This window comes from Oncorhynchus mykiss, chromosome 5, assembly GCF_057628025.1.
Source record: "Oncorhynchus mykiss isolate SJ-2025 chromosome 5, ASM5762802v1, whole genome shotgun sequence".
Taxonomy (NCBI): Eukaryota; Metazoa; Chordata; class Actinopteri; order Salmoniformes; family Salmonidae; genus Oncorhynchus; species Oncorhynchus mykiss.
Genome location: NC_143026.1, coordinates 20,020,480 through 20,040,095, shown reverse-complemented (window position 1 = coordinate 20,040,095; position 19,616 = coordinate 20,020,480). Strand labels below are relative to the sequence as shown.

Here is a 19,616-nt window from a genome sequence, read left to right as displayed (position 1 = left end):
TGCTTAGTCTGAAGTTATTTTTTACTTTCAAAAGCCAATAAGAAAAATACATTACAATGAAACATTTGACTTTATAAGGACTGAATGCTAAGGCTACCAAGCTCGCTAGGACAAAGAGATACAACTTCAATCAGCACTAACCTGTGAAGCGAGAGGTGTCGAAGCCTTTGTGCCCAACGAATGGCAGGCTACCCCACCCAAATCCAGAGGCCTTGAAGCCCCCTCCTGATGTTCAGAGACTGGTATTTTCTGCAAGAACTCTGCCTCCAGAAATAAAAGCTTCTCCCAAGTGGGTGACACCTACTCCTGTTGCCTGCTGCACTGCTGCTTGGATTCCACCTGGCGATCTGTTCACAGTCTTCCCTGGTTGTCTCCCCCTGTCTGGTACAGGTACCCCCACCTGGTTGTCTCCCCCCCACGTGCACTGTTGGGGCGAGTGACTCTGAACTTACAATGGCTGCCCCAAGTCTTTATACATTTTTTAAAAATCTTGTGCATTTTGCTATTTTGCTATTTGCGTCATGACTATAAACTTTCTTCACCCAATCATGGGACAGACTATGTTTGTTCCCACACTCGGAACTCTGACTATTAGCCTCCCATCTGTTACACTGACTTTTGGCCTCCCATCCCAGTCTAACCACCTCTCACCGGCTTTGTCTTCATGTTACCTGATGAAATTGCTGTACAATATGATCTTGTTGCCATTTGATGCACATTCAGATGTATAAAATCAGCACGACAGAGCTCTCCTTGTCCTATGATGTGGCTTGATTGTATTACTGTTGGTGATATCTGGAAATGTGCATGTACACCTTGGCCCATCTACTGTTGCTAGCCCCAATTCTGACTTGAGCTCTGATATCTGCTTCACTGATTTCTGCTCTCGTAAAAGCCTGGGTTTTCTGCACATTAGCACTTGAAGCTTATTACCTAAAATGGATCAATTGAAAGTGTGGGTTAACAGCTCCGATCCAGATATGTTGGTCATTACTGAGACGTGGTTAAGGAAGAGTGTTTTGAATACTGATGTTAACCTTTCTGGTTATAACCTTTTTTGGCAAGACAGATCTTCCAAAGGTGGGAGAGTGGAAATCTTTACCAAGGATCACCTTCAGTGCTCGGTTGTCTCCACCAAGTCTATCCCCAAACAATTTGATGTGCTGGTTTTAAGTATTAAACTTTCAAAAAGCTCTTTGTTGACTGTTGCTGGGTGCTATCGTCCTCCATCAGCACTGGCCTGTACCCTACCTGCCCTAAGCACTCTCCTGGCCCCTTATACTAAGTCTGAATTTGTCCTGCTAGGTAACCTAAACTGGGACATGCTTAAACCACCTAACCAAGTCCTACAGCAATGGGACCTCCTAAATCTTTCTCAGATTATTACCAATCCAACAAGGTATGACCCCAAAAAAAGAGAAAAGGCTACTCTTCTTGATGATATCCTCACAAATAATCCTGGTAGGTATCAGTCTGGAGTTTTCTGCAATGACCTTAGCGATCACTGTTTTGCAGCCTTTGTTAGTAATGGTTGCTCAGTGAAATGACCTGTCCTGAATCATCATAGATGCTTGCTAAAAAACTTTAATGAGCAAGCCTTCCTTCATGAACTGGCCTCTGTAAAATGGTATAAAATCAGCTTGACCCCCTCTGTCAAAGACGCTTGGACCTTCTTTTTTTATATTTTCAGTGGTATTGTTAACAAACATGCCCCATAAAGAAAATTAGAATTAAAAACAGGTTCAGCTCCTGGGTCGATCGTGATCTTGCAGAGTTACTCCACCTCAAGAATTGAATTTGCAGAAAATGTTCGGCACCCACATATTCAGGCTGACTGGCTCTCATTCAGGCAAAAGAGAAATAAGTGCACTCAGGCTATCGGGAGGCAGAAGTTAGTTACTTTAAGGAGCAGTTCTCTCTCTGTGGGTCTAACCCCAATAAGTTCTAGAAAACAGTTAAAGACCTGGAGAATATACCCTCCTCCTCACAGCTGCCCATGTCCCTTAAAGTTGATGATGTGGTTGTTCCTGAGAAGAAGCACATGGCTGAGCTCTTCCTTTCTTTAAAGGGGGAGATCAAGCTGATCCGAACTGTTATAGGCCTATTTTATAGGTCTATTTTACCCTGTTTATCAAAAGTGTTGGAAAAACTTGTCAATAATCAACTTACTGGCTTTCTTGATGTCTATATTATTCTCTCAGGTATGCAACCTGGTTTCCGCTCAGATTATGGATGTGTCACTGCAACCTTAAAGGTCCTCAATGTTGTCACCATCGCCCTTGATTCTAAGCAATGTTGTGCTGCTATTTTTATTGACTTGGCCAAAGATTTTGATATGGTAGACCATTCCATTCTTGTGGGCTGGCTAAGGAGTATTAGTGTCTCTGAGGGGTCTTTGGCCTGGTTTGATAGACACCTCTCTCAAAGAGCGCAGTGTATAAAGTCAGCCACTGCCTGTCACCCAGGGAGTACCCCAAGGCTCAATCCTAGGCCCCACGCTCTTCTCAATTTACATCAACAACATAGCTCAGGCTGTAGGAAGCTCTCTCATCCATTTATATGCAGACTATACAGTCTTATACTCAGCTGGCCCCTCCCCGGATTGTGTGTTAAATGCTCTACAACAAAGCTTTCTTTGAGTCCAACAAGCTTTCTCTACCTTTAATTTTGTTCTGAACATCTCCAAAACAAAGTTCATGTGGTTTGGTAAGAAGAATGCCCCTCTCCCCACATGTGTGATTACTACCTCTGAGGGTTTAGAGCTTGAGGTAGTCCCCTCATACAAGTACTTGGGTGTATGGCAAGACGGTACACTGTCCTTCTCTCAGCACATACCGTATCAAACCCGCGGGCTCAAGTTAAATCTAGACTTGGATTCCTCTATCGTAATCGCTCCTCTTTCACCCCAGCTGCCAAACTAAGCCTGATTCAGATGACCATCCTACCCATGCTAGATTACGGAGACAGGTAAGGGTGCTCTCGAGCGGCTGGATGTTCTTTACCATTCGGCAGTCAGATTTGCCACATCACTGCACTCTATACTTCTCTGTAAACTGGTCATCACTGTATACCCGTCGCAAGACCCACTGGTTGATGGTTCTTTATAAAAGCCTCTTAGGTCTCACTCCCCCCTATCTGAGATATCCACTGCAGCCCTCATCCTCCACATACAACACCCGTTCTGCCAGTCACATTCTGTTAAAGGTCCCCAAAGCACACACATCCCTGGGTCACTCGTCTTTTCAGTTTGCTGCAGCTAGCGACTGCAACAAATACTCAAACTGGACAGTTTTATCTCCATCTCTTCAATCAAAGACTCAATCATGGTCACTCATACTGACAGTTGTGTCTGCTTTGCGTGATGTATTGTAGTCTCTTCCTTCTTGCCCTTTGTGTTGTTGTCTGTGCCCAAAAAATATTTGTACCATGTTTTGTGCTGCTATCATGTTGTGTTGCTACCATGTTGTTGTCATGTTGTGTTGTTACCATGCTGTGTTGTCATGCGTTGCTGCCTTGCTATGTTGTTGTCTAAGGTCTCTCTTTATGTAGTGTTGTGTTATCTCTCTCGTGTTTTGTCCTATATTTATATATTTTTTATTTATTTTTAATCCCAGCCCCCATCCCCGCAGGAAGCCTTTTGCCTTTTGGTAGGCCGTCATTGTAAATAAGAATTTTTTCTTAACTTGCCTAGTTAAATAATGGTTAAATACAAAATAAATAAAATAAAAAGTGGACTGTGATTTTGCTGTGATCTGATAGTGGTGTCAGTGGGCTGAATGACTTTGGGTTGAGGTCAGTAATAAAGTAATCTACAGTACTACTGCCAAGGGATGAGCTGTATGCCTACCATTGACTATGTACAGACCCAGTGTGTGACAGAGCTGCAGGAGTTGTGACCCGTTTTTGTTGGTTGTTTTGTCATAGTAGTGTCTAGGGGAGCATATTTGGGAGGGAATACTGACACCTCCAGGTAGGTGTATGTCCCCCTGTGTGCTGAGAATGTCAGGTTCTAGTCCAGTTCTGGCATTTATGTCGCCACAGAATAGTACATGTCCCTTAGCCTGAAAATGGTTGATCTCCCCCTCTAGGACGGAGAAGCTGTCATCCTTAAAGTATAGGGATTCTATTGGGGGGATATAGGTAGCACACATGAGGACATTTTTCTCTGTTGTTCTCTACTTATTAACTTCTAGCGAGATGTAAAATGCTCCTGTTTTAATAGAGTGGGTTATGTCTGCTCTGTAAGAAATCAGCTCTTCCCTGTTTCACACCTGGTAGTTTTTGGATGAGACTACCAGCTCTCTGTAACCTAGAGGGCAATAAGTGGCTCTGATTTCTCTATGCCATGTTTGTAGTAGGATGACAAGTCTGTATTTCCAATTTCTTTGATGAAGTCTGGGTTCCTGCTCTTTATATCAAAGGCAGATGACCTCAGACCTTGTGTATTCCAGGATGAGATAGTAAAAGCTTTGTGTTCCATAGTGTCTAGTGTTGTTTTTGTGTGGTTTAGGTTCGGACCATTACACTAGGTGTGAGCAGAGCATGTTGAGCATCTGATACATACTTCTTAGTTTGCAGGATGGGGCTTGCGTGGTTGTTATAGTGGGGGTTAGGCCTGTGCATACATTGGCAAGAAAAAGTATGTGAACCCTTTGGAATTACCTGGATTTCTGCATAAAATAGTCATACAATTTAATCTGATATTCATCTAAGTCATAACAATAGACAAACACAGTGTGCTTAAACTAATAATACACAAGTTATTGTATTTTTCTTGTTTATATTGATTACATAATGTAAACATTCTCAGTCTAGGTTCAAAAAAGTAAGTGAAATCCTAGGCTAACTTCTTGATGCACCCCATCCCATTAGCGGGATCATTTTCATCAACACCCGCTGAATTGCAGTGCGCCAAATTCAAATAAAATTACTAAACATATTTTATTTTCATGAAATCACAAGTGCAATATAGCAAAACACAATTTAGCTTGTTGTTAATCCACCTGTCGTGTCAGATTTTGAAAATATGCTTTACAGCGAAAGCTATCCAAGCGTATGTGTGAGTTTATCGATCACTAGACAATCTAGACAATTATGAACAGCTAACATCAAAATAGATGGTCACGAAAATCAGAAAAGCAATAAAATGAATCGCTTATCTTTGATGATCTTCGGATGTTTTCACTAACAAGACTCCCAGATACACAATAAATGTTCCTTATGTTCCATAAAGATTATTTTTATATCCAAAATACCTCCATTTGTTTGGCACGTTATGTTCGGAAATCCACAGGCTCGAGCGGTCACGACATCGCAGACGAATATTCCAAATAGTATCCGAAATGTCCACAGAAACATGTCAAATGTTTTTTATAATCAATCCTCAGGTTGTTTTTAAAATATATAATCGATAATATATAAACCGGGATTATCACTTTTTCAATAGGAAAGGGAGAGACAATGGCTGCCCCACTCTGTTGCGCAAGCAAAACTCATGCGAACACCCAGCTATCCACTGACTCGATGTTATCTTTCTCGCTCATTTTTAAAAATAAAAGCCTGAAACTATGTCTAAAGACTGTTGTCACCTTGAGGAAGCGATAGGAAAAGGAATCTGGTTGATATCCCTTTAAATGGAGCGAAGGCAGGCTATGGATCATGGAGCTTTCAAAATAGAAGCCACTTCCTCGTTTTATTTTCCTCAGGTTTTCGCCTGCAATATCAGTTCTGTTATAGTCACAGACAATATTTTGACAGTTTTGGAAACTTTAGAGTGTTTTCTATCCTAATCTGACAATTACATGCATATTCTAGTTTCTGGGCCTGAGAAATAGGCAGTTTCAAATGGGTACGTTTTTCATCCAAAAAATCTAAATACTGCCCCCTACACTCAAAAGGCTAATGACCAAAAGCTAATTGGAGTTAGGAGTCAGCTAACCTGGAGTCCAATCAATGAGACGAGATTGGAGTTGGTTAGAGCTATCTTGCCCTATAAAACAAGACAAAATTTGAGTTTCCTATTCACAAGAAGCATTGCCTGATGTGAACCATGCCTTGAACAAAAGAGATCTCAGAAGACCTAAGATTAAGAACTGTTTACTTGCATAAAGCTGGAAAGGGTTACAAAAGTATCTCTAAAAGCCTTGATATTCATCAGTCCACAGAAAGACAAATTGTCTATTGATAGAGAATGTTCAGCACTGTTGCTATTCTCCCTTGGAGTGGATTATCCTGCAAAGATGACTGCAAGAGCACAGCACAGAATGCTCACTGGGGTTAAGAAGAATCCTAGTGTGTCAACTAAAGATTTACAGTAATCCCTGGAATATGCTAACATCTCTGTTGACAAGTCAACGATACGTAAAACACTCATCAAGAACAGTGTTCATGGGAGGACACCACGGAAGAAGCCACTGCTGTCCAAAAAATACATTGCTGTATGTCTGAATTTCCGCAAAAGAGCACCTGGATGTTCCACAGCGCTACTGGCAAAATAATCTGTAGACAGATTAAACTAAAGTTGAGTTGTTTGGAAGGAACATACAACCCTATGTGTGGAGAAAAAAGGCACAGCACACCAACTTCAAAACCTCATCCCAACTGTAAACTATGGTGGAGGGAGCATCCTGGTTTGGGGCTGATTTGCCGCCTCTCGGCCTAGACAGTTAGCGATCATTGACAGAAAGATGAATTCCCAAATTCATCAAGACATTTCGCAGGAGAATGTTAGGCTATCTGTCTGCCAATTGAAGCTCAACAGATAGTTGAATGATGAAACAGGACAACACCCTAAAACACAGAAGTAAATCAACAACAGAATAGTTTCAACAGAATAAAATAAGCCTTCTGGAGTGGCCTAGAGGAAGGGTCCAAAATTCCTCCTGACCGTTGTGCTGGTCTGATCCGCAACTACAGAAAACGTTTGGTTGAGGTTATTGCTGCCAAAGGAGGGTCAACCAGTTATTAAATCCAAGGGTTCACATACTTTTTCCACCCTGCACTGTGAATGTTTACATGGTGTGTTAAAAAAGATATGAAAACGTATAATTTTGTGTGTGCTATTAGTTTAAGCAAACTGTCTTTGTCTGTTGTTGTGACTTAGACGAAGATCAGATGACATTTTATGACCAATTGACTTAGAAATCCAGGTAATTCTAAAGGGTTCACATACTTTGTCTTGCCACTGTATGTGCTGCTGTCATCTGGAGGTACTTCCTGCAGGGGCGGGGGGCTTGGGCGGGCTGTAGTGGCATAGGTCTGATCTTGGGAGGCCTAGGAGACAGAAAAAACCCCGCCTACAAACTCTTTATCAGTCCGCTTTCTCTCTCTCTCTACTTCCATATAGATGTTCTAACTAGCAACCTTGCAATTCAGAAGATGACATTAAAACAGGCTTTGGGGGGAAACGGAATGGTCTGGTTTCTCTGTCTGGCCTCTCTTTGTTGACAAATAGGAAGAAATTAGTCACAATGCACTAGGTAGTCTATTCTAATAAGGAGTAAGTATTTTCATCTGAGTGTCTGTTCTGTTTTCTCTAATGGTGCTGTTCCATTGGACTTATCCCAAAAACCTGTGTGTCACCTGTGTTTAATGTTAATGTCAGCTCTACTGTTGTTGTGTTTGCATCAGGAGTGTGACACTAGAGACTTGTGGCGAGCAGAATCAACAAGCTCTGCATCATTCAAGATTGTTGCTTTGTAAGAAGGTGTTAAAGTTCACGGTTATCAATTCAAGCTGAAAAGTACCCAGGGCCTTGCCTTGGCTCCAAGTCAGAGCAGGTCTGCCGGAGTCATGGCCCAGTGAGACACGGGTTCCAGCCCCCATAGATGGAAACAGAAAAGTCTGAGCGTTTTGGGTAACCACTGGGGTGAATCATGATTGATGCAAAGTGACAGACATTCTGTGTGATGGTGGCCTTTATTAGATTGATTTCAATGGCTTTCACTTTCTCTTTCTTTTTCTCTCTCACGCATTCTCTCGCTCTCTCTCCCCTTTCTTTATTTCGTCCTTTCTTTCTTTCTATCTATTTCTCTCTCTCTTTCTTTCCTTATTTCTTCCCTTGTTTTTTTTCTTTCTCTCCACAACCTCCAAAGGGCTCCTTATGTATGGCAGTGACATTTAGGCATGCAAAACCACAGTCAATTATTCAGCAGTTTGGCCCTGCACAAATGTCACGGTGTCTGTAACACCATGTGTGACCTAAAAATAAGGAATGAGCTGAACACTGTTTGAAAAGAAACAATAACGAAAGTCAGCTTTAAAATTGGTCAGTTTTTTTTGTCTGGATTTTGTTATTCCATTTGAGAACCCCTCAGCCCTATACAGAATAATTTACAATCAAGCAATGCATTTGCATGAAGCATATCTGAACATTTGATTGCCAACCATTCAAGTTAAAAGCGATGGGATAAAGACTTAGAAGGTTGGGAAAATGGGTGTATGGCTTGAAGCTTCAGTCCATGAAGATAAACATACTGTAGGTTCTTTTCATTTATTTAACCAGATAAATCAATTAAAACCTCTACAGGATCGGTGTTCCCCACTGGATGATTAAGCTAAAGTAGGCTAATGTGATTAGCATGAGATTGTAAGTAACATGACATTTCCCAGGACATAGACATGTCTGATGTGGGCAGAAAGCTGAAATTCTTGTTTATCTAACTGCACTGTTCAATTTACAGTAGCTATTAAGATGGCAGGTGTTTTACATGGCAGATGTTTTACATGCCCACAGCCAATTGTGATTTTTTGATTGTTTATTTGCGTTGTTTGTAACTTGTTTTTTTTACTTATTTTGTACATAATGTTGCCGCTACCGACAATAACTTCTAGACATCAGGACTGTGAATACTCACCAGGGACTAGCAGAACCCTTTCTTTCCTTTCACAACTCTGACGAGCTCGACGCGAAGGATATACTGCTTCTTTGGGAACAGGCCCGATCCCTGTGATCTGCATGAGGAGGAGGTGGAGAAGGATCGAATAAACCCCCACTTCCCTCCATTCTGCTAGCAAACGTGCAATTCTTGGAGAATAAAATTGACAAGTTACGCAGAAGATTAAACTACCAACGGGACATTCAAAACTGTAACATCTTATGCTTCAGATTTGATAGGGAAGCTGAGTGGTCAAATATACTGTTAAGATTTTCTACTGCCAAGTTTACACCTTCACTATTACAGTGGAACGTTTTACCCAGGACATTGTCTAAAAGGGATTGAATTTGTTGTTGCCTAATTGTTTTTTGGTAGGTTTCCAAACTGCATTCCTTCCATCTATAGCATTTCTTAATGTTACTCAGTTCCTTTGGCTTTGATGCCTCATGATTGAGTATTGCTCTGTTCAAGTAGACTGTGATTTTGCTGTGGTCTGAAAGGGGTGTCAGTGGGCTGACTGTGAACGCTCTGAGAGACTCTGAGTTGAGGTCAGTGATAAAGTAGTCCACAGTACTACTGCCAAGAGATGAGCTATAGGTGTACCTACCATAGGAGTCCCCTCGAAGCCTACCATTGACTATGTACATACCCAGCGTGTGACAGAGCTGCATGAGTTGTGACCCGTTTTTGTTGGTTATGTTGTCATAGTTGTGCCTAGGTGGGCATATGGGGGAGGGAATGCTAGCCCTCTCCTCTCCTCTCTCTATCCCCTCCCCTAGCCCCCTCTCCTCCTCTCTATCCTCTCCCCTAGCTCCTTCCCTCTTCTCTCTATCCCCTCTCCCAGCCCCCTCCCCTCCTCTCTCTATCCCCTCCCCTAGCCCCCTCTCCTCTCTATCCTCTTCCCTAGCCCCTCCCCTCTTCTCTCTATCCCCTCTCCTATCCCCCTCTCCTCCTCTCTCTATCCCCGCCCCTATCCCCCTTTCCTCTTCTCTCTATCCCCTCCCCTAGCCCCCTCTCCTCTTCTCTCTATCCCCTCCCCTAGCCCCCTCTACTCTTCTCTCTATCCCTTCCCCTAGCCCCCTCTCCTCCTCTATACTGTATATCCCTTGCCCTAGTCCCCTCTCCTCCTCTATACTGTATATCCCTTGCACTAGCCCCCCAGACAGCACTGACTCTATACAAGGCTAGCAGCTCAGCTGGTTTAGATTTTAAGAGCACCACAGCGACATAACCATCAAACAGCCCTGGAGCAGATGGAAGCAGGCAGCCCGTCTCTATACCGAGACCTCTCACTCCAACTGGGGCCTGATTCTATCATCCAGTCACTGATACTGGGTGCTGGCATTCATTAACCAACAGATCCCTCTTGCCGTCATCCTTCCAAAAGCCCCTTAGTATTCCAGAGAGCTACGGACACAATCAAACCCAACTAAGACCTAAAATAAAGAAATGTTTGTTTGATAAGTTCATGTTGAAATCATGAAATTAATAATATCTGTTTGGAACAACAGGTCAAGTTTGCATGTTGTAATTGTACTGTAGAAATTATACATGTTGTAATTGTACTGTAGAAATTATACATGTTGTAATTGTACTGTAGAAATTATACATGTTGTAATTGTACTGTAGAAATTATACATGTTGTAATTGTACTGTAGAAATTATACATGTTGTAATTGTACTGTAGAAATTATACATGTTGTAATTGTACTGTAGAAATTATACATGTTGTAATTGTACTGTAGAAATTGTACATGTTGTAATTGTACTGTAGAAATTATACATGTTGTAATTGTACTGTAGAAATTATACATGTTGTAATTGTACTGTAGAAATTATACATGTTGTAATTGTACTGTAGAAATTATACATGTTGTAATTGTACTGTAGAAATTGTACATGTTGTAATTGTACTGTAGAAATTATACATATTGTAATTGTACTGTAGAAATTGTACATGTTGTAATTGTACTGTAGAAATTATACATGTTGTAATTGTACTGTAGAAATTATACATGTTGTAATTGTACTGTAGAAATTATACATGTTGTAATTGTACTGTAGAAATTATACATGTTGTAATTGTACTGTAGAAATTATACATGTTGTAATTGTACTGTAGAAATTATACATGTTGTAATTGTACTGTAGAAATTATACATGTTGTAATTGTACTGTAGAAATTACAACATTTTTTGGGGAGCGGCTGCTTGCCTGGCACTGCTTGAATAAACCGGCTGCTGGAAACGAGATAATGGGTTCAGATATGGAGCCAGTTTCTGTTAGTCCATCCAAGCCTTACGTTCCCTGGCTCTCTGACTACTAGACTAGTGTGTGTGTGTATGTGTGCGTGTGTGTATGCTTCCATGTGCGTGAGTGTGTGCTGCATTTATATTCATCCCTATTTCCTACTGCACCAAACCCCCCTCCAGACCTCCCAGGTCTTCCACAGAGGGGGGTCTTGGAAACAGAGTTTGGTCGGGTAAATAAATAGTGAGATTTAGAGGATGGCGTGAAGGACGGGGGGATCAGAGAGAGGAGGAGAGAAAGCAGCTGTACTGTATGTATTTGAACAGGATGCTGCTATAATCTCATAAACAACATTACACCTCAAAACCTTCCTTTTAATTTCATCACTGCTTTTCACCTAGATAACAACCTCCATCAAACCCAACATTCTCTTTGATTGAAATGTACACTGTTCTGTTCCTAGCATCTGGAAGACTTCATAAAGGCAAAGTACAATTGTATTGTACTACTGTAAACTGAGTACAGAACAGTGCCATTTCAGTTGAAAGCGCCTCTTGCTGTCTCCTAATGTACACTCAGGCATTTGTCTTTTGCCTTTAGCTAAGACGAGGAAATCTACTTACGCATTTCCAAAAGTGTTTTCTGTGAGTGGCTTTTTCAATGGAGTGCAATTAGGCTTTATGTGTAGAGAGTACTGCATTTAGATAGATAGGTACTGTTAGACAGGTGAGGCAGAGGTATGGATTCAGGTTGGCTGTGGAGAGAGATGGGGGGAAGGGAGGATGGGGGAGCAAGGGAGGTGAGCAGAGAGGCACTAAAGGAAAGGAGCAAGGATGGTAGTGAGGGAGGATCAGGGAGAGAGGGAAGGAGAGGGTAAAAAGAGAATGGGAGAGAGAGAGAGAGAGAGAGAGAGAGAGAGAGCAGCAAGGGAGAGGAGAAGGTCTGCAGTGTGTTTGTGATGAATGGGCTCCACTCCTGAGAAGTCTGCAGCTGTTGTGGGAAGGAGAAAGAATGGGGGTTGATGGAGGATCAGGGAGGGAGAGAGAGAGAAAGACACAGAGAGAGAAAGACAGAGAGAGAGTTAGAGAGCAAGAGAGTTGGAGAGAGAGCTTTGAGAGAGAGAGAGAGAGAGAGAGAGAGAGAGAAAGAGGAAGAGAGAGGGAGGGAGAAGGGGAGACAGGGATGAGTGTACACTGCTGGAGAGTGGAGGAGGGGAGGTGAGGGGAGGGGAAGGGAAGGGGAGAATAGAGAAGGGGAGGGGGGAGAGGATGTGGACAGGATAGGAAAGCAGGAGAGAGTTGGTGAGGGGGAGAGGAGAGGAGAGGAGAGGAGAGGAGAGGAGAGGAGAGGAGAGGAGAGGAGAGGAGAGGAGAGGAGAGGTAGTAAATAGCAGTGCAGAGTTGATCAGAGTAGAGCTGGGTAGATCAGAGTAGAGCTGGGAAGAGCATAGTAGAGCTAGGTAGAGCTGGGTAGATCAGCGTAGAGCTGGGTAGATCCTATTAGAGCTAGGTAGATCACCGTAGAGCTGGGTAGATCCTATTAGAGCTGGGTAGATCCGAGTAGAGCTGGTCGGAGTAGAATATAGCTGGGTAGATCATAGTTTAGCTGGGTAGATCATAGTTGAGCTGGGTAGAGTAAAATATAGCTGGGTAGATGAAAGAAGAGCTGGGTCGATCAGAGTAGAGCTGGGTAGATCAGAGTAGAGCTGGGTAGAGCAGACTAGAGCTGGGTAGAGCAGAGTAGAGCTGGGTAGAGCTTGGTAGATCAGAGTAGAGCAGAATAGAGCTGGGTAGAGCCGAGTAGAGCTGGGTATATCAGAACAGAGCTGAGTAGATCAGAGTAGAGCTGGGTAGATCAGAGTAGAGCTGGGTAGAGCAGACTAGAGCTGGGTAGATCAGAGTAGAGCTGGGTAGAGCAGAGTAGAGCTGGGTAGAGCAGAGTAGAGCTGGGTAGATTAGAGTCGAGCTGGGTAGATCAGAGTAGAGCTGGTTAGAGTATAGCTGAGTAGTTTATAGTGGAGCTGGTTAGATCAGAGTAGAGCTGAGTAGATCAGGGTAGAGCTGGGTAGATCCGAGTAGAGCTGGGTAGATCAGAGCTGGGGTGAGCTATCTGTCTCTCCAGATTCCTATTTCAATTCAATAGTGGAGGGGAAGTTCATTGTAAATTAGCTCCAGTACATGCTGAATTTAGACTTTACATGAATGTTATGAAGCAATGATGTTGAAGATGATGATGGTGAAGATGGTGAGCATGAGGAGGATGATGATGATTATGATGATGAATGACTTTGGCAATGGTGAGTATAAATTGATCTTAAAATATACAGTAACTGCTGATGTAATTGGTATCAGAGCGGAACAGGTCCGTTTACAGAAGAAGCAATGAACTAAAAACAACAGTAACACTAGTCCAGACCCATGCAGGATGAGCCTCAGTAACTGAACTGTGCTCAGTCATCTTCACAGTCAGTACTGTCTGTCAGCACTTTGTGATCATTAAGTCTATTTTGGCTCTGACATAGACACAGACGCACAATCAGTTCTTAGTGCGATTCAATAACCCTCAACTCTTTGTGTTATGATGAACAATCACTATGTTTTATTAGCTAGCCTATTATATTGAATGACTGGCATTACATGCTTGGATGTCAAGCATTAGTATTAGCCACCTCAGTGAAGACCTAATATGCTATGGCCGAAACGACACCCTATTGCCTATGTGGTGCACTACTTTTGACCAGAGCCCACTGATTGGTGGAGTAATTTAAATGAGGTAAATGTAAAAACTAGGTTGATTTCAGAGGTAAAAAAAGAACCAGAAAGGAACAGTATAAACCAGAACTTTATTATTATGCTAGTCAGAACTGTGGACCGGAACAAAACAACAGTACGTCAATATCCACATTTTATAAACACAGCTATTTTTATTTGTGGTCGGAAACATTATTGACAATTAATTATATGACGGGGAAGGTGTGGGAAGTGTTATGTAAAAATATGTTTAACTTAATGTTTGTGAGGGAGGTAAAAAAAAAATCTATTGCACCTTGAGTTGGACCAGCACCCCAAGTAAATGTCCAACTCTCCCTAATTGCAACATTTGTGAAGTGAAGTTTGATGAATTGTAGGCTTAGTTATTTTTTTAACTAATGTTAGGGTTTGCAGAGTGTTTATTCTGTCACAGTCGTTGTATGGAGGAGACCAAGGCGCAGCGTGGTAAGCGTACATTCTTGATTTATTAAAGAAATGCAACACTGAACAAACTAGACATAACGAACCATGCCGCTAACACAGCTAGTGCAGACAGGCAACTAAACATAGAATAAGAACCTACAAATACCTTATGTCAAATGGCTACCTAAATATGGTCCCCAATCAGAGACAATGATAGACAGCTGCCTCTGATTGGGAACAAATTCAGGCCACCAATTCAGGCCACCATAGACCTACATAGACCTACATATACCACATATACCATAGACCAAAGAGCATATTCAACAGTAAAGTGTCTGTGGCTAATATCTCAGAAAATTGTTTATTTTCTATATTTAAAGACAGAGAGAAATACTATTTAAGTTGTCAAAAGTGATTAATTCCATAAGAGGAGGGTAACCATGGAAACCAGATGTTATTCTTAGGCTGTCAAACAATTTAAAAAAAAATGTAATTGAGTTAATTGCAGGATTTGCTTTTATTTCGCAAATTCAGTATTTGCTCAAATTGAGCTGTAATTTAAGATTTTTTTTAGTAAAAGCGTTACAATAATATTGATGTCTTGATTTTGTCCAAAGTAACGGAAAGCAAAATCAAGGAAGTTGATAAAGCACATGTAGCTTTATCAACTTTAACCTCAATGTCTGCTTGTTTTGATATAACATTGTTGTTTTTAGTTGTGTAGATTATTTTCTACATAAACCTTTATTTAACTAGGCAAGTCAGTTAAGAACAAATTCGTATTTACAATGACGTCCTACCCCGGCCAAATCCGGATGACTAGGGGCCAATTTTGCGCCGCCCTATGGGACTCCCAATCACGTCCGGTTGTGATACAGCCTGTATATTGGATGTTTTCAAAAAAAATTCTAACGATTTCAGACCATGCGATTAATTGTGATTACAAAAAGTTAACTAGATGTGAAGAGCTGGAGATACATACAGCCCAAAAGTTATTTTCCCTGAGGCTTTAGAAGACATATGCATTTAACAGTTTGTTTTTGGGACATAATAAATATGATTATCTCGTTCACTTGGGGGAAATTAATTTACTTCTTGAAAGTCTTTCTGTCTGAAGCCAGCTCTTCTTGTATTTCCCAAAGCAATTACAGCCAGGTTGAATTTAGACCAGTTCTTTCTGCTCGCTAGCTCTCTTTGCAGTGGAGGTCTGGGTTTCAGTATTGAGTGTTTCCTCTTATTCCTCTTCCATTCTGCTGTGGCTGTGTGAAGAGCTAGAGTACATGTATGGTGGCTGGTTAGAGACACAGCTACATGGCACACTCTACTGGTGGCTAGAGAAACTACACTTACTGTGGCCTGGATCTGTCAGAGGAGAAAATCGTTACAGCATCCATCCTCCTTGGTGTGTATTTGTGTGTGTGTGTGTGTGTGTGTGTGTGTTTGCGACTGTGTGTGAGTGTGCCTGCTACTGAGAGCCCATATGATGGTCCTGTAAGACACACTTTACATATCTATCTACGTGTGGTGTGTTGTAACTGCCTCCTCTCCTCTCTCTAGTCCAGGTGTGTGTGTTGTAAATGCCCCCTCTCCTCTCTCTAGTCCAGGTGTGTGTGTTGTAAATGCCTCCTCTCCTCTCTCTAGTCCAGGTGTGTGTGTTGTAACTGCCTCCTCTCCTCTCTCTAGTCCAGGTGTGTGTGTTGTAACTGCCTCCTCTCCTCTCTCTAGTCCAGGTGTGTGTGTTGTAACTGCCTCCTCTCCTCTCTCTAGTCCAGGTGTGTGTGTTGTAACTGCCTCCTCTCCTCTCTCTAGTCCAGGTGTGTGTGTTGTAACTGCCTCCTCTCCTCTCTCTAGTCCAGGTGTGTGTGTTGTAAATGCCTCCTCTCCTCTCTCTAGTCCAGGTGTGTGTGTTGTAACTGCCTCCTCTCCTCTCTCTAGTCCAGGTGTGTGTGCTGTAAATGCCCCCTCTCATCTCTCTAGTCCAGGTGTGTGTGTTATAAATGCCTCCTCTCCTCTCTCTAGTCCAGGTGTGTGTGTTGTAACTGCCTCCTCTCCTCTCTCTAGTCCAGGTGTGTGTGCTGTAAATGCCCCCTCTCCTCTCTCTAGTCCAGGTGTGTGTGTTGTAAATGCCTCCTCTCCTCTCTCTAGTTCAGGTGTGTGTGTTGTAACTGCCTCTGCTCCTCTCTCTACTCCAGGTGTGTGTGTGTGTATCGACTTCACCACAGGACCAACCTGCGAGCGTTGTCTGGGCGGTTACTATGGTAACGCGTTGATTGGCGCGCCCAATGACTGCAGACCTTGCCCCTGCCCGGACCGTACCAGCTGTGCTCAAATGAGCTCTGGGGAGGTGGTCTGTACCAACTGCCCTTCAGGACAGAGGGGTGAGCTGAGATCATATTACATGACTGGTAGATGTCGGATAATGGGAACAAACCATTTCATTTTCCCATGATGAGCAGACCTCACCCGCTTTAAACTGGGCTGCATCCCAAATCGCAACCTATTTCCTATACAGTGCACTACTTTTGACCAGAGCTTGGGCTCTATTCTAAAGTAGTGCAATATGTAGGGAATAGGTTGCCTTTTAGGACACAGCCATTGAGTTCATTGCTTGCTCAGTGAAGCAGATTTCCACAAATTGGCTGACAGATTTTTAATAAAACCTGTACTGGTGTCCTCACTGTCTTGATAAAATTAGTCATGATCCTATCATGTAGAGCACAGTGTTTGAATTAAAATGTCCATATTCCTTTGTCAGGTTTGGGCCATTCATTAATTTCCAGAATTTCATTACCAGATATTGATTTAGGTTGAAATGAAAATGGCCCCCAAACCCTCCAGCCCAACATCTTCCATAACTCACCTATCAAAAAACATGTCACCTGTCACCCCCCGACACACACACAAACACACATATACACATGCACATACACACACACACCTTCTCTCCACAGGCATCAGATGCGAGATGTGCGAGGACAGTTTCCACGGCGACCCCCTGGGCCGGTCAGGGCCGGTTCAACCGTGTGAGAAGTGCGACTGTAACGATAATGTGGACCCCAACGCGCTGGGCGTGTGTGATCACATGACGGGCTGTTGCCTGAAGTGCCTGGGACACACCGAGGGAGACCATTGCCAACGCTGCCGACAAGGTTACTATGGGGACGCCCTGGACCGCACTGTGGCCCAGAAGTGCAAACGTGAGTGTGGAAACTTGGGAAGGGTGTATATAGGGTTGGGTTAGAGTTACAGGTTTTTAATTAAGGGGAAATATACAATTTTACATCTTAAATGTAACTAAATGTAATGGAAAATGTAATCTACATAATCCCCAAAAGTAATTATTTAACTACTAATGATCCAGACTCCAAGAATGGTTAAAATCTCACCTTTGGGGTAAAAAAATGTTATAAATTGCTGAGGTGTAGTCACTTTTGAGAACACAAGCTCAAGTGCACAGTACAAATATGATAAAAATATGAAAATATAAAAATGTTTATATAATGTATTTCCTATTCAACAAAACTGTAAGAATAAGGCTTGAAATAACTTAGATTTTTTTATAAATAAAGAATAACCAAACGACTAAGTATAAGATTTCACCTTCTTTATAACTGTAAAATACATATTTGTATATTTAGTGTCAGAGAAAATGTACATACAGTGTTTTCTAAAGGTCTCTCTTGATCAAAATATCCGCCCCATCGTTGTCAACATCTCACAGAGCTCTAGTTTAGCTTCCCGAACTCGTTAGGAACACGCCCCATATTAATCTCGTCTGTCTATGACAAACAAACAAAAAATTGGGGGTTTAAAATCTATGAATTATTTTAGATTAGTGGCTATAAATCGATCTCTGAATCTGCTGCCGTGACAAAACCACTCTCCTGCTGCGTTATGATGTAAGGGTTCCAATGGCTGTGATGTCAGGTTCAGCCAGCAGTTCATGGACAGTCGGAAGAGTGAATTAAAAGGTAGTAGGGACATCCCTGCTTCGTACAGGCAAAAGAGACATATTCCTGTGTCTGTGAGAATCAGGGCTACCGCTCATTGCAAGCCATTTCCGTCTACAGTGTCCACAGATCGTTTTCTAAGCTAAAATGTTGGTTGGAACAGGTACCAGAACCACGCAGGTCCCCTAAACAGGGGTCTTTACATCGAAGACATTTTAAATGAAGAATGCATTAGAAATATGGTGACATGTATCTGAATGTGTGAGTCTGTACATTTCAAAGTGTGTTAGTGCGTTGTATTGTGTGTTTGTGTATCTGTGTACTTGTCCTCTATGTGTGGGTGTCAGTGTGCCTACATAATGAGCTCTTCTTGAGGGTTTTGAAAGTGCTTTCCTCTTACTGATATATCACCTGGATTTTAGCAATTCTCACCATTCTGAAGAGTCTAAAGAGTCTTGATAGCATACGGATGGAATGCTCAGGAAAATACATACATAAACAAACACACACATTTCTACAAACATCAATGACATCACACCTGTTCAGACCCACGTGTTCCCGCCACAACCATACACATCATGTATATCTCACAACCACACTCCCCCTCATCCTTCATCCCTGGAACTTTCCAGTGCTTGTAGCACTCTATGCCATGTGGTGTCAAATTGTCCTGTTCTATTTTTCTCCGTATCCCAGACCTTTTCAATATTTCAATAATAATATATTTGATTCATCCACTGTTGTAGTGATGGAGGAGCATTGGATTTCTAGTTTTTAAGTATACTTTTTTTTTTTTCAAAATCATTGACAAGAAAATGATGGTCACCCCACCCTCATATTCCATGTCTTGAAATATGCAGATAGACGGATTCAAAGTAAACTGACATCGTAAAACTTCTGACAGCTTTCTAACGCCGCCCATAACTTTTGGACTTTATAGCGCTCCCAGAAGGCATGAATCATTGAGTCCTTCTTAGTTTTATACTTTACACATGACTCTGCCGTTGTGCTGTAGAACATGTGAATTTAGTCTCTTGTATAATACATTCTATACATTATTTTCGCTAATGGTAATTTCACTACTTTTGTTCCAACACTCCCTCGATCTTGTGCCTATAATCAGTTATTTTGAATTCTTGATTCCAAGAGTTTATCTTTTTTTCAAAGAGATTATCAGTTGGATAGTCTTTCTGCGTGGTTTTGTATATATCACCTATCATATATGTATCCTTTTCTGAGTCAAATAAAATTCCCTCAACATTGCTTTTATGTCCAAAAGATTTCAGGTGGAACAAAAGATTTCAGGTGGAGCTAAAAGAGTCTTCCTTAGAGTTAGGTGGTTAGAAGTGCCATTAGGAACTCCACAG

General features: G+C 42.0%; 1 protein-coding gene across 1 annotated transcript in view; it reads left to right on the top strand.

Moving 5' to 3' along the window:
* Positions 1 to 19,616, top strand: part of LOC110523381 (laminin subunit gamma-3) — a 202,909-nt gene that overhangs the window by 134,613 nt on the left and 48,680 nt on the right. The window contains exons 13-14 of the mRNA XM_090234139.1: positions 16,492 to 16,677; positions 17,251 to 17,496. Of these exons, the coding sequence (XP_090090265.1) occupies positions 16,492 to 16,677; positions 17,251 to 17,496 (432 nt within the window). The remainder of the gene's footprint in view (positions 1 to 16,491; positions 16,678 to 17,250; positions 17,497 to 19,616) is intronic.